This window comes from Scylla paramamosain, chromosome 3 (genome assembly GCF_035594125.1).
Source record: "Scylla paramamosain isolate STU-SP2022 chromosome 3, ASM3559412v1, whole genome shotgun sequence".
Lineage (NCBI taxonomy): Eukaryota > Metazoa > Arthropoda > Malacostraca > Decapoda > Portunidae > Scylla > Scylla paramamosain.
The window spans coordinates 12,677,316-12,691,654 of record NC_087153.1 but is presented as its reverse complement, the minus strand read 5'-3'; the positions used below and the strand labels follow the sequence as shown (position 1 = coordinate 12,691,654).

Sequence of the window (14,339 nt, the reverse complement as noted above, 5' to 3'; positions counted from 1 at the left end):
CACCAATGTAGTATCATAAGCAAACAGCAGTGGACTCAGATTCCAGTCTTTACCATCTACCAAAGACTATCATATTTCAAAATAACTTTATTTTTCAAACTGAAAGCAACAAATATAGAAAATAAGCCAAGTGGGCAGGTCATCGCAACACTCCAGAGAAGGAGACTTGTGGCTCTGGCTGGTGGAGTGTGAAGTGGGCAGCCAGGGCTCGGCGCAATGCAGGCTCCAACCGTGGCCTCAGGCTCAAGTCCTCCACAACACACTGACCTGGTCAAGTGAAGGGAACATTATCTTATTCAATGCTATAGTAATCATATACCTTGTCAATTACAGTAAGATTATGAAAATAATAAGAATGAACTGCTATTCATGGTTTGCAACTCAGGAAGCATACTGTAGCTTTCTCAGCATGAAATCCCATTGGATCTTATGAACATTCCTGAACTTTTTTCTTTTGTAGATTCTAACCAGTCTTCAGATATATTCCATCTCTAACAGGTAAGATTTTAATTGGTAAGCACTAACAAACTTTTCTTTCCCTCCCTTTTATTATCTTAATATTTAAACTGGCCATGTCTCTTTCATATTTTGTTAAGTTTTACTCATATTCACTCTCTTCATAACCTGCTGCTGCTTCTGCCTGTTTCCAGGAATTCCTTAGAGAGGATGACAACTGCAGAGGAAAGTTAATTTACAGATGTCCATCCATCTCACTCTTTACACACTCCAGTCCTCTTATCCTCTATATCAAATACTCTACTACCATGTTAATTTTACAGAGGGGAAGGGGAGCATCTTCTCAAATTTTCAGCATCTATTACATTCTTGTTTGGGTGAACTCATCAGCTTTGTGTCTGTGTTTGTAGCCCATTACCTCATTCATCAGACTGATGTAGGAGTTATTAGTTCAATCTATCTGGTGTTCAAGAAAGGAAGAATACTTAAATCTGATCAAATGAGGGTTTATTATCTATTTCTTACCTGTCAGTGATTCAGCCGATGCAGCATTCAAAACATTTGCAAGGAAGTGTACAGTTTCTGTCTGTAGGTGAGGAGTGGAAGAATAAAGCAGAGCTCTTGTCACTTGCACAAATTGTTCATTGCGATAACATATCTGAAACAAGACAAGTTGTACAATATAAATTGAAAGGAGTCAGTTATGTATAAGACACCTGCTTATGATGATGGAAGAGTGCTGAAAGAAAAATAAAAGTAGATATAAAGGTTTTGAGAAACTGATGAAAAGCTAGATTTCAAGACATATCAATAGTAATATATGTGAGCATTAAAGACAACGAGAATGCTTGGTCAGACACTACCAAATATTGAAAGTTATAAATCAAGAGTGGAGTAATGTCACTGGTAGCAGTTGGGTGACATGTCCATCTCAGCAAGCAGTATGGCAGCCAAGCAGCAGCAGCAGCAGCTCATACTCAACAACTAGAACAGCTACACATTTTCTATCTGGATACAATTAATTTGTGAATTCACCTTCATGAAGAAAAACTTACCTTCATACAAAGATACACTGTGGTGGACAGAACAACACTAATTCAAAACATGCTGCTAGCCTAGTGTTCCAAGGAAATGTTTCTTTGGGCATGTAACATTTCCTTCAAAGCTACCAGGATGATCAAATTATGAAATAAAGTTTAAACTCTCTTTTCTGGTCCATGGGCTGTGATGGGCAATGAATTCAGAGTTGACTATGAGCCTGGAACAAATTATCCCCACTGCTGTTGCATCTATTCATCATTATTCTATATAAAAAGGCTTCTCTCTTCTCTTTATCTCTCTCACTTCCAGGCCCATATGCACCCATGGTTCTCATCCAAAATTCATTTTTACCCATATGAATCTCACTGAAACCTCCCTACATTCACACACACCATACTGTACATCACTTTCATTTAAAAAAAAAAATCTGCAGTCTTACCTCAACAGCTGTTCCATGCACAGATGCAGCACAGTTCATCAACACTCTCATGATAGGAGTAACTGCAGCAACACTGAGGTTCTGAAAATATTACATGTTTAAATACAGACACAGGTAAATCATTAAGTTAAATAATGACACAACATAAAAAAAAAAATCTGTCTTTGAGTTATGACTACCTACTTCCTACTATCATTTCAAGAAAACAAACCATATATTTACAATTACTTGCCTGTTCATTGACTAGTTTCTCCAGAATATTAAAAGCTGATCCTATTATACCTTGATCCAACAGCAGGCGACATACTTCCTGATCTGTTGAGAGCATAAATAAACACCAGCCAACCTCAGGGAGCCCTCCAGTCATACTCAGAGCATCAACAAGGTGTCGGACCAATGGGGCTCCTGACACTGGTCTGGCAAAGAGAGTGATCAACATAAATATAGGTTGTGTTGCTGTGGCTAAATGGAGAGAGAAAAATTAAAATGGATGGATAAAGCATATTGAATACTAAGGTGAAAGTGAAAAGTGTTTGTGGAGGTTCTCAATACTTTTTTCTTTTGAGAAAGATGATAGAAACTAAAGGACTTGACAAACAAATTGCTACTTATAGTGTTGCTTAATGAGCTGACATCATGTGACCATGACCACTGTCTGAAACGTGAATAACTGGATGGAAAAAAAAAAAAAAAAAAAAGATAGGACACTCAAATATTTAATGACTCACATGCAAATTCAAATTAAAAGGCCTACTGTATGCAATACTGGATAACCTCTCAACAGTTAAAAATAATTTTAAATTAAATTTATCAATCTATAGACAGCAAGACTATGCATCTAACAAGTGAGAGGCACCAAAAAATATTCCTTTTTTGCTGTGAATACATAAACAAATATGGGAGAGAGAGAGAGAGAGAGAGAGAGAGAGAGAGAGAGAGAGAGAGAGAGAGAGAGAGAGAGAGAGAGAGAGAGAGAGAGAGAGAGAGAGAGAGAGAGAGAGAGAGAGAGAGAGAGAGAGAGAGAGAGAGAGAGAGAGAGAGAGAGAGAGAGAGAGAGAGTTTTTGACTTGCTACACCATGATGAATCTGATTTCCTTCCCCCCAGCTGATCAAATCAAATGCACACAACTCTTCTGCAAGGGTTCTCAAGGCCTTGTCACATTTATGCATCCGCAAGTGCTCTTCATTCGGCACTCGTATGCAACCATTCTTACTCAACTCACATCCTTCTTACACTCTATTCACATTGTCCATCCAAAGTAAAATATAAGATGAAGATATAAGCAACCCATTTTCCATCTTACCTTATCCTTTCTTGGAGTGTAGCAAGGTATTGGGTGAGGGCATAGGCTGCAGACTGAATGACATGAGGTGCATGGGATGTGAGGGCCTTCACAAGGACTTCCTCCATGCCCTGTGATCCCAGCAGCTTGCACACCTCAGCATTGCCCCCACACAGGTTACCAATGCACCAAGCACAAGGGTCCTGAAATAGAGATCACTTATCGCTACTGCCAGAACATTCCACAAGGCAATCTAAACATCTGTAAAATTTTGTCATAACTTCCAAACTTTGCAAACATCCTTCTTTGTAGAAAGAAATCTAGGCAGGCATTTCTTCTTCCTGAAACAATGTTCAAAACTCTCTTAGCTTTTGAAAATTCAGCCTCCCAAAAATCACTTATCTTGTTTTTTTGACAAATACTGTATCAGACTACAAGATTTATTTATTTATTATTTTTTTTCAGTTGAGCTTTTTAGTGAGTTTTGTGATACATCTGAAAGATTAAATCTTGTTATTAGCAAACTTTTAAGATAATTTAAAGGAGATATAACAGAAAAAATACTGCCATTTTCAAGATAAAAATTCTATCTTTTTATAAACATTTTTTTTTGAGGATTAACTGGAATGGAATTGATAGGAATATTTATGTTGTTAATTGTACTTTTCAATGAATAAATCCTTCGTTACTCTAAAGGGAAAAAGGGGAAACAGAATTACAATTTTCTGAATAGAGCCTCAATGAATAAATCCAATGACAAATAAAAGTTTTTCCAACAGTCTTTCCCAACAGAGATGATTTAAAAAAAAACAATCTCTTGTAAATAAATAAATTAAAAATACTGATTCAGGATCATCAGGTAGAGAGAAGGTCTTGCTGCTCTCGCTAGCCAACTCCCACATCACAATGATTCTTTCTATGGAAAAAATGGCACAGGATGTATTTCATGTGGTATAAAAAAAGAAAGAAGAAGAAAAAAAAAAAAAAAAAAAAAAACACCTCAAGTTTGGCCCATGGAATGTAGGTACTTTTCCTTGTCCAGCTTTCCAATATATTTCATGTAAACTGATGATGATGACAATTCACTCACCTGCAGGTCTGGATTACTGTTAGCTAGATGAAGAACTAAGTAGACACCCACTTGCTTGCAAACCTCCACACAATGTTTTTCATTACCCAGAGCCAAGTTAACCAAGGTGCATGCTGCTTCTCTCTGCAGAGCACCGTCCTGTCCTGAAAATTAAGAATTGACCTCTTTTATTGCAATGTAGTACTTAAGCTGGTTCAGTGTTAAGGATAGTAACACCTCTGGTGGCCTTAATCTTGAAAGATCCCACTGTAATAAGAATATATTGGTAAAAGGAAATGTGGATGTAATGCAAAAAAAATAGTGCTAAGAAAAGGATGTCTGGAGATGCCACCATTATAGAGCAAGATCTCACAGGAAAGAGGACAATACAGATATATAAATATTTAAAAGGAAGTTAACAAAACCACATACCTGTTAAACAGGTAACCAAGGAGTACAAGGCACCCTGGCAGTTAAGGAAAACAGTAATATTATCCTCACTGCTGCTAAGAGCATGGCGCAACTTTTGCAAGGCATATAGATCTTTGTGCTTCTTAAGATGAAGACATAATTGTGTAAACTCTTCTGTTGTGGGAGCCTGAAATAGAATGAAAGGTTCTTACCAAGACAAATACTCAAAGTATATAAAAAAAACAAAGCCTATTCATTTAACTCTTTCTAAAGGTAAACAATTATTATTTACTGGATTTCCTCTGAGTGAATGTGAAAGATCTACACAAGAAACACTACAAGCTTATAACACTAAACTATCCAAAGCTTTATCTTAATTAAGTTGATAGTACACAGTCACCAAAACTTTCATAAACATTCATCCACCTCCTAGGCCTTTTGACATTTTGAAGCCATAATGAGCAGATATTTACTCCAAACATACATTACAAACTGTGATTCACTGACAAATAGTTTGCATACTATTCTCATTTCCTCAAGTATCCTTTTCATGAATCATCCCCTTAGGAAAATGAATAACTGGGTAGGTCATGCAGTGTCTACGCCATCTCAACTCAAACTGAAGCTGTGGATTTAGAACTAGAAAAGCCAACCATTTAGGTGTGTCAGTGCTGAAGCCCACATCTCTTTCATATTCTTATGCAGTTGCTTGAAGTGTAATTCAACTAATATCTTCCAACAAGGCAGTGTAGTAAAAATACCATGCAAAGATCATCATGCTTTTAAAAGTATCAACCTGCTGAGAAGAATGACAATCCAAAATGGGTGAAAAAAAGAAAAAAGGAAAGATCATTACTGAAGAAGGTATGGTTTGATTATTACTGAACAGAAAGATAAAGGAAAAAGGCAACAAGAAGATATAAATGGAGGAAGAGGCAAAAGTTAGTTCAATCTATGTGAATTGTTCCTACTTAGATCTTGTTTATGGACAATAATATTTGGCACACTGTTGATGTTTGCCTATCATGACAGTTAGGTTCCTGAGTCTGTTGTATAAGGAGGATTTTGTACTAAATGAAATAAAATTTCAATGGGGAAAAAGGGATTCGTTCCCACAAACAAAAGAGAATTGTAAATATTTAAGAACATACTTGAAATTTAATTCTAAGGCTAAAATGTTTTACAGTGGAAGCTTCATAAGCAGACCTTGATGCAATCCAAGGAAGTTAGTAAATTTTGTAACTACCCCAAGAATTTAGGCAATAGAGAAATTATGCAACAAACCTATGACAATAAAACAGTAAGCTTAATGAGGAGTTTTGAGTGGCCCTTGGGTTTTCACAGGGAGAAAATATCAGTAGGGAATAGCATGAGGTTATGGTTGTCTCCTACAAACACAATCTATGAAAATATCCAAAAAAAGCTGACCTGTATTCAGATCACAGATATTCTTACTTTGTTTCACCATTCACTTCAACTCTTTACTCCACCACACATGACAAATCGAAGTGTGAACTTGCTTGCCTTTAGTTTCTTTACCACCTCCTCCAGACGCTGTCGACGTACATTCACTGCCAAACTCCGCTTTTTTAGCCTTAAGGCATGGCAGCTGTCCCTGGTCTTAAGGCGGATAAAGCTTACATTGTCTTCATTACGACAGTCCATTCTTTGTTCTTCTCTTGATGCAAGGCTCACAGCTTCTGAACAAAAGAAATATACAATGATAATACAAAAAATTTAGGGCAATAACTCTATTCCTGTTAGTTATGCAGCACAGGCACAAAAAACAGATTTAAACTACCTGAGCTGAGAAGTAAACAAGACAGTATTTACGTTTCAGGAGTGTTCAAATAAGGCCTCATTAAGATAGCGAGGGGCAGATTTGAAAGCATCCAAATTCTGAAGTGACACAACAGATGCTGGTAAGGAGTTTCAGAGGATAACATACTTAAGGCTAAAGAAACTTTTCTTTAACTCCTGACTACATCTAGTATGGGGTATTTTGTACTGGTGTCCCCTGGTTGCATGACAGACCATAGGAGGGAATAAATCATCAAGGGACAAAGAACTGAGCCCAAAGAAAATGTATTTAATTAGGTCATGATGCAGCGATCTGCCCTTGATGACATATAGGTTAGGACCCCTTAGTTAATCAATATATTCCAGGTCTTCCATGCCCCTTATGCTTCACAGTTAGATTGATTACTAAGAGAAGCATTTTTGTATATTTGTAGGTACTGTCTAAGAGCCACCCAGGCTTTATTAGAATTTCTGCCAAAGGTTCTACTTACAGATATTAAATAATCCCACAGGTTTTTCCTAGATTTTTTTCTAGAAAAGATGGTTCCACATGTACAGGGGTTGAAAGGGAGATGAAAAAGATTTAGCGGGATAAATCTGTCAATTAGCAGAATTAAGATGTCTACAAAATGGATAAGTAATTGTTCAACATTTAGGTGAGCAAGCTTAAAATTCCAGTCAACATTCTCAAGAAAATCATCAACTGTCTCTGTGCCATAATCTAATACGGGATGATTCAACATTATTGGGTCTACACTGAAAAATATACTCAGTTAAAAATGGCCAATGGCAACAGTTGGGAAGGAAGTTAGTACATGAGTTTCTTTTTTTTTTTTTATGTAGGAAGGATACTGGCCAAGGGCAACAAAAATCTAATAAAAAAAATGCCCACTGAAATGCCAGTCCCATAAAAGGGTCAAAGCAGTGGTCAAAAATTGGTGGATAAGTGTCTTGAAACCTCCCTCTTGAAGGAATTCAAGTCATAGGAAGGTGGAAATACAGAAGCAGGCAGGGAGTTCCAGAGTTTACCAGAGAAAGGGATGAATGATTGAGAATACTGGTTAACTCTTGCGTTAGAGAGGTGGACAGAATAGGGGTGAGAGAAAGAAGAAAGTCTTGTGCAGCGAGGCTGCGGAAGGAGGGGAGGCATGCAGTTAGTAAGATCAGAAGAACAGTTAGCATGAAAATAGCGGTAGAAGACAGCTAGATATGCAACATTGCGGCGGTGAGAGAGAGGCTGAAGACAGTCAGTTAGAGGAGAGGAGTTGATGAGACGAAAAGCTTTTGATTCCACCCTGTCTAGAAGAGCAGTATGAGTGGAACCCCCCCAGACATGTGAAGCATACTCCATACATGGACGGATAAGGCCCTTGTACAGAGTTAGCAGCTGGGGGGGTGAGAAAAACTGGCGGAGACGTCTCAGAACACCTAACTTCATAGAAGCTGTTTTAGCTAGAGATGAGATGTGAAGTTTCCAGTTCAGATTATAAGTAAAGGACAGACCGAGGATGTTCAGTGTAGAAGAGGGGGACAGTTGAGTGTCATTGAAGAAGAGGGGATAGCTGTCTGGAAGGTTGTGTCGAGTTGATAGATGGAGGAATTGAGTTTTTGAGGCATTGAACAATACCAAGTTTGCTCTGCCCCAATCAGAAATTTTAGAAAGATCAGAAGTCAGGCGTTCTGTGGCTTCCCTGCGTGCTATGTTTACCTCCTGAAGGGTTGGACGTCTATGAAAAGACGTGGAAAAGTGCAGGGTGGTATCAGCGTAGGAGTGGATAGGACAAGAAGTTTGGTTTAGAAGATCATTAATGAATAATAAGAAGAGAGTGGGTGACAGGACAGAAACCTGAGGAACACCACTGTTAATAGATTTAGGAGAAGAACAGTGACCGTCTACCACAGCAGCAATAGAACGGTCAGAAAGGAAACTTGAGATGAAGTTACAGAGAGAAGGATAGAAACCGTGGGAGGGTAGTTTGGAAATCAAAGCTTTGTGCCAGACTCTATCAAAGGCTTTTGATATGTCCAAGGCAACAGCAAAAGTTTCACCAAAATCTCTAAAGGAGGATGACCAAGACTCAGTAAGGAAAGCCAGAAGATCACCAGTAGAGCGGCCTTGATGGAACCCATACTGGCGATCAGATAGAAGGTTGTGAAGTGATAGATGTTTAAGAATCTTCCTGTTGAGGATAGATTCAAAAACTTTAGATAAGCAGGAAATTAAAGCAATAGGACGGTAGTTTGAGGGATTAGAGCAGTCACCCTTTTAAGGAACAGGTTGAATGTAGGCAAACTTCCAGCAAGAAGGAAAGGTAGATGTTGACAGACAGAGCTGAAAGAGTTTGACTAGGCAAGGTGCAAGCACGGAGGCACAGTTTCGGAGAACAATAGGAGGGACCCCATCAGGTCCATAAGCCTTCCGAGGGTTTAGGCCAGCGAGGGCATGGAAAACATCATTGCGAAGAATTTTAATAGGTGGCATGAAGTAGTCAGAGGGTGGAGGAGAGGGAGGAACAAGCCCAGAATCGTCCAAGGTAGAGTTTTTAGCAAAGGTTTGAGCAAAGAGTTCAGCTTTAGAAATAGATGTGATAGCAGTGGTACCATCTGGTTGATGTAGGGGAGGGAAAGAAGAAGAAGCAAAGTTATTGGAGATATTTTTGGCTAGATGCCTGAAATCACGAGGGGAGTTAGATCTTGAAAGATTTTGACATTTTCTGTTAATGAAGGAGTTTTTGGCTAGTTGGAGAACAGACTTGGCATGGTTCCGGGCAGAAATATAAAGTGCATGAGATTCTGGTGATGGAAGGCTTAAGTACCTTTTGTGGGTCACCTCTCTATCATGTATAGCACGAGAACAAGCGGTGTTAAACCAAGGTTTAGAAGGTTTAGGACGAGAAAAAGAGTGAGGAATGTACGCCTCCATGCCAGACACTATCACCTCTGTTATGCGCTCAGCACACAAAGACGGGTCTCTGACACGGAAGCAGTAGTCATTCCAAGGAAAATCAGCAAAATACCTCCTCAGGTCCCCTCAACTATCAGAGGGAAAACGCCAGAGGCACCTTCGCTTAGGGGGATCCTGAGGAGGGATTGGAGTGATAGGACAAGATAAAGATATGAGATTGTGATCGGAGGAGCCCAACGGAGAAGAAAGGGTGACAGCATAAGCAGAAGGATTAGAGGTCAGGAAAAGGTCAAGAATGTTGGGTGTATCTCCAAGATGGTCAGGAATACGAGTAGGGTGTTGCACCAATTGCTCTAGGTCATGGAGGATAGCAAAGTTGTAGGCTAATTCACCAGGATGGTCAGTGAAGGGAGAGGAAAGCCAAAGCTGGTGGTGAACATTGAAGTCTCCAAGAATGGAGATCTCTGCAAAAGGGAAGAGGGTCAGAATGTGCTCCACTTTGGAAGCTAAGTAGTCAAAGAATTTCTTATAGTCAGAGGAGTTAGGAGAGAGGTATACAGCACAGATAAATTTAGTATGAGAGTGACTCTGTAGTCGTAGCCAGATGGTGGAAAACTCGGAAGATTCAAGAGTGTGGGCACGAGAGCAGGTTAAGTCATTGCGCACATAAACGCAGCATCCAGCTTTGGATCGAAAATGAGGATAGAGAAAGTAGGAGGGAACAGAAAAGGGGCTACTGTCAGTTGCCTCAGACACCTGAGTTTCAGTGAGGAAAAGAAGATGAGGTTTAGAAAAGGAGAGGTGGTGTTCTACAGATTGAAAATTAGATCTTAGACCGCGAATGTTGCAGAAGTTAATGAAGAAAAAGTTGAGAGGGGTGTCAAGACACTTAATTGCCAAGGAAAGTTTTTGAAATACAATATATTGCCTGATGGATGAAATGTAGGTTTTTTGGCTAACTGGGTGAGCCCTAAGGAGGTGAAGCAATTTGGAGACAATGGAACAAGATGAGAGAGGCCTCTACAAGTTAAATCTAGATTGCATTTGATATTGTGCAAATTATGATATCCCATAACATGAGAAAATTTTCAAAAAGGAGCAGGATGGGGGACAATAAAATGATGCAATGTACAAGTTGTAACTCCCAGCCTGCTTATGTATTTCCTCCTTCCTATGACTTGATCTCTTTGAAGAGGGAAGTTTCAAGATACTTATCCTCCAATTTTGGATGATCCTTTTGACATCTCTTTTGGAGGTGACACCTCAATGGGCTTTTTTTTTTTTTTGCCCTTTGCCAGTTCCCCTAAAAAAAAAAGAAAAAAAAGAAAAAAAAAAAAAAAAAAAAAAAAAAAAAAAAAAAATATATATATATATATATATATATATATATATATATATATATATATATATATATATATATATATATATATATATATATATATATATATATATATATATATATCTCAACACTGTTTGGCAAGTAAATATCAATTTCAATACATCTGATAAAATATTTAATGTACTGACAAACACCATGTATAGGTATCCCACCACCAACATCTTTTCATAACATAATAGGCACTTACATCCTATAATTTTTTACTACCACTTTTGACCCTGTTTGGGATCCAGCACCTCAGTGAGCATTTTTTTCTATTTTATTACAGTTTTGTTGCCCTTGGCTGGTGCCCCTTCTAAAAAAAAAAAAAAAAAGAAAAAAAAAAAAAGAAAGGAATGACAGCTAGGTATCAACAGTAGCAGCCATGACTCACTGACTCCTAAACTTAAAACATCATAATCATAAAGAAAAATATATAATTACTCTTATTAAAAACTGAATTTACATTTACATGAGATATATACAAGGAATAAAATGGGTTATGTATACCTGAGGAATACTTCACATGTTGAAATCAGCATTGGTGAGGTTTTCCAAATCACTGATACTACCTCTGGCCAGCCAGGGCTGTGTCTGGGTTTGTTGTATCAAGGTTGTTTACCTATGATTGTTTGGTCAATAAGAGATCTTAAGGTGATAGTCAGGAGACATTGCCTGACAGTCAAGGCAAATTATGCAATTAAGTTCAGGCAAAAACACAGCAAATGACAGATCTGACTGTGGCAGATCAAGCTTATTACTTTAGTAAAAATAAATGTTATTTTCCTGAGAACTGGATGTCATTAACTCTAAATATGTAAGAATCCATCAAACATAAAAGTTTTGTCTTAAATTTAGGAAAATGCAGTTTTCTGGAAATTTACCAATCTGAAATTTTATACGGCACTTCTATTTTTTTTCATATATTTCTCAATTCAGAGCAGGCTTAAGGGCGTGGTTGAAAAGCTTTGTTTTTTTTTTTTTTTCAGGTTTTGAGGGAAGCTCATGTCATTTGCCTGGAACTACACACAACTTACACTAGTGAAAAACTGTCTCCACAGAGGTGAAGGATTAGCTCTCTCTCTCTCTCTCTCTCTCTCTCTCTCTCTCTCTCATATATATATATATATATATATATATATATATATATATATATATATATATATATATATATATATATATATATATATATATATATATATATATATATATAAATTAGCAAGGATCTGCTTCATATGTGAAGAAACTTTCAGAATCGCTGCACTAACCAAACCATTTGTTATGTTACCTTTTATTATTTTTTGCATAATTATTTTTAGGCTGGTGCATCAGCAGTATGTGGCTTCAGTGGATTCTTTCTCACTGTCTGGGCTAGAGACTGGGAAGCCCACCAGGCAAGGAAAACCAGGTGAAGAAACCTCCTAACTGGGGATTTTGCCTCCCTGGATCACCCACCCCTAAAATATGCAAATTTTTGCGTAAAGGTTATTTATAAATTTGCCGAGCCAGTTCGACCATGAAAGTACTTAAAAGAGCAGGATCTACACTACGACAATGATATATATTAAATATTTAGATGATACTGTTTACCGAAATAATATAATACAGACTTCCTAAATTGCTGCTTCACCACTGAAGCATGACTACAGATAAAAGGAGCAGCTTCAGTCACCTTGGTACTGCAGGCCAACAGACGAGGTCGCGAAAACCTGCTCCTTTCCTGCCTCCCTCCGTGGTAGGCACCCTGCTGGCCACACACCCTACACTGTGCTTAAAAGGGAGGGCCAGGGAGTGAAGCACGTTGCGGAGTGCAGGGTAGAAGGACGAGGAGCGGTGCGTCTGTCAGTAACGAAGTACAGCACCTCTGTTTGTCAGGTGAGATGAAATGTAATTCCTTGGGACAGCCTTTGCAGCGGTCCCCTGATGTGTTTTTTCACTTCCACTCGTTTTTCTTTTTTTTTTTTTTTTTACAATCCCTTATCTATTTTCCCGTGTATTCTTTTTTTTTTTTTTTCTTGGCCCAAGTTGTGTAGACTGCAGTCCTTGGCTCGTCTCTGCAACGGCACAACTCATGTGCGATGTTTACTTAACTTTTTATTTTATTTATTTTTTTATTTATGTTTTTTTTTTTATGTTCTTCGTTTTCTTTCACGTTTCACGTTTGGTACAACACATGTTTGGGATTTTAAGGAAAAAATCCCAAACAGAAATGGAAAAGCTAATACTTTTTTAAAAATATTATTTCCTGTTTGCAGTGGTATGCGTGGGTGAAGAGGGGCGGCTTGGTTATAGCCTGTGCAGCAGTAGGTGTTAAAAACTACAGGCTTTGCTGAGGAAGACGTTTGCCAAAAGAAAGAATATATTTGAGTCATATTAATTATAGTATCACTGATAAGCAGAATAAAAAAACGTATTTAAATGCTAATGATGCGCAAACTACGCATGAATCTTGCTCTGATGGGGACTGCAGTGCGTAGGTATGCATGGATGATTTATTTATTAGCTTATCAGCTTTTTATTAAGAATTTTCAATGCCACTCACTTCCCTGCCTTACCAGCCACTCTCGAATATTTCTGCTGGATTCCTCTCGCTCCTGAAGATGGACAGTATTGTAAACCTTCATTTCAGGCAGAAGATCTGGGAGGAGAGGTAGGTCGGGATAAATCAGACAGGAAGAAAGGAGAAAGAGGTTAGCTTCATGGTTAGAATTTAAACGAAGCTTCAAAGATTCAAAGTTTGCGTTCCTGTTTTAAGACACTGGCACGCCGAACCTAGGCTAAAAAAAAATATATATATATATATCACACACACACACACACACACACACACACTCTCTCTCTCTCTCTCTCTCTCTCTCTCTCTCTCTCTGTGTAAAAGAGACTTCCATGAGCAATGAGGAGGAGGAGGTGGTGGGGGGTGGGGAAGAATAGTAGTTATAGCCGACAAAAACGAAAATTGAGGAGGTATAATTATATTGGAGAGAGGTTGTAGGAAAGGGAGGAAAAAAGTCTTAGTTTTGAGAGAGAGAGAGAGAGAGAGAGAGAGAGAGAGAGAGAGAGAGAGAGAGAGAGAGAGAGAGAGAGAGAGAGAGAGAGAGTTAAAACACCAAAGGAAATACAGTTTGCAGATGCATATTTGAAACATGAAAGAAAGGCAAGCAGCCTCTCACCGTGAGGTGGACGCGCGGTGCCCTGTTCCTTCCTGTAGGAGCCAGAAGGGTTGTCACAGGTTTCAGAGAGGGGCTGAGTGGCAGTCCACAATCTGTCCTGCAGGGTGAAGCAGGTGAAGTGCATCGGGATGCTGATGGTGGCATGCAGCTAGGGCAGCCACAGTCACGAATGAGGAAGCTTAAGATGCTTCCTTGGTCAAAAGAGAGAGAGAGAGAGAGAGAGATGTATTGAAATGGTCTTATGGTAGACAAGGGGAGAAAGTGGGATCTTGAAGGAAATAAAAGAAAATAGAAAGACTATATATAGAAAAGAGGATACTAAAACATCAGAAATTTAATTAAATATAAAGTAAAAAGCCGGTTAATGAAAGGAGAATCAGGGCTGAC

General features: G+C 38.4%; 2 protein-coding genes across 8 annotated transcripts in view; one reads left to right on the top strand and one right to left on the bottom strand.

The window, feature by feature from the left end:
- Positions 1–71: 71 nt before the first annotated feature.
- LOC135115984 (uncharacterized) lies at positions 72–14,091 on the bottom strand. 7 transcript variants are annotated; one of them, XM_064033189.1, is made up of 10 exons: positions 13,953–14,091; positions 13,325–13,420; positions 6,224–6,399; positions 4,721–4,886; positions 4,310–4,452; positions 3,241–3,422; positions 2,169–2,352; positions 1,937–2,017; positions 982–1,114; positions 72–267 (listed from the first exon to the last, which is right to left on the bottom strand). In XM_064033189.1, the coding sequence occupies exons 1-10, from the start codon at positions 14,074–14,076 to the stop codon at positions 140–142; spliced, it is 1,413 nt and encodes a 470-aa protein (XP_063889259.1). In that variant the 5' UTR covers positions 14,077–14,091; the 3' UTR covers positions 72–139. The 7 variants fall into 7 exon arrangements, with proteins under 7 accessions (XP_063889259.1, XP_063889272.1, XP_063889279.1 ...); XM_064033202.1 differs by lacking the exons at positions 13,325–13,420; positions 13,953–14,091 and adding exons at positions 12,071–12,239; positions 12,455–12,593; XM_064033209.1 differs by lacking the exons at positions 13,325–13,420; positions 13,953–14,091 and adding exons at positions 12,071–12,239; positions 12,455–12,593 and having other exon boundaries at positions 6,224–6,396.
- LOC135115889 (fibrillin-2-like) overlaps positions 12,517–14,339 on the top strand; it is a 41,708-nt gene continuing 39,885 nt past the window's right edge. Inside the window, exon 1 of the mRNA XM_064033045.1 lies at positions 12,517–12,657. The gene's annotated coding sequence lies outside the window, so the exon portion shown is untranslated. The remainder of the gene's footprint in view (positions 12,658–14,339) is intronic.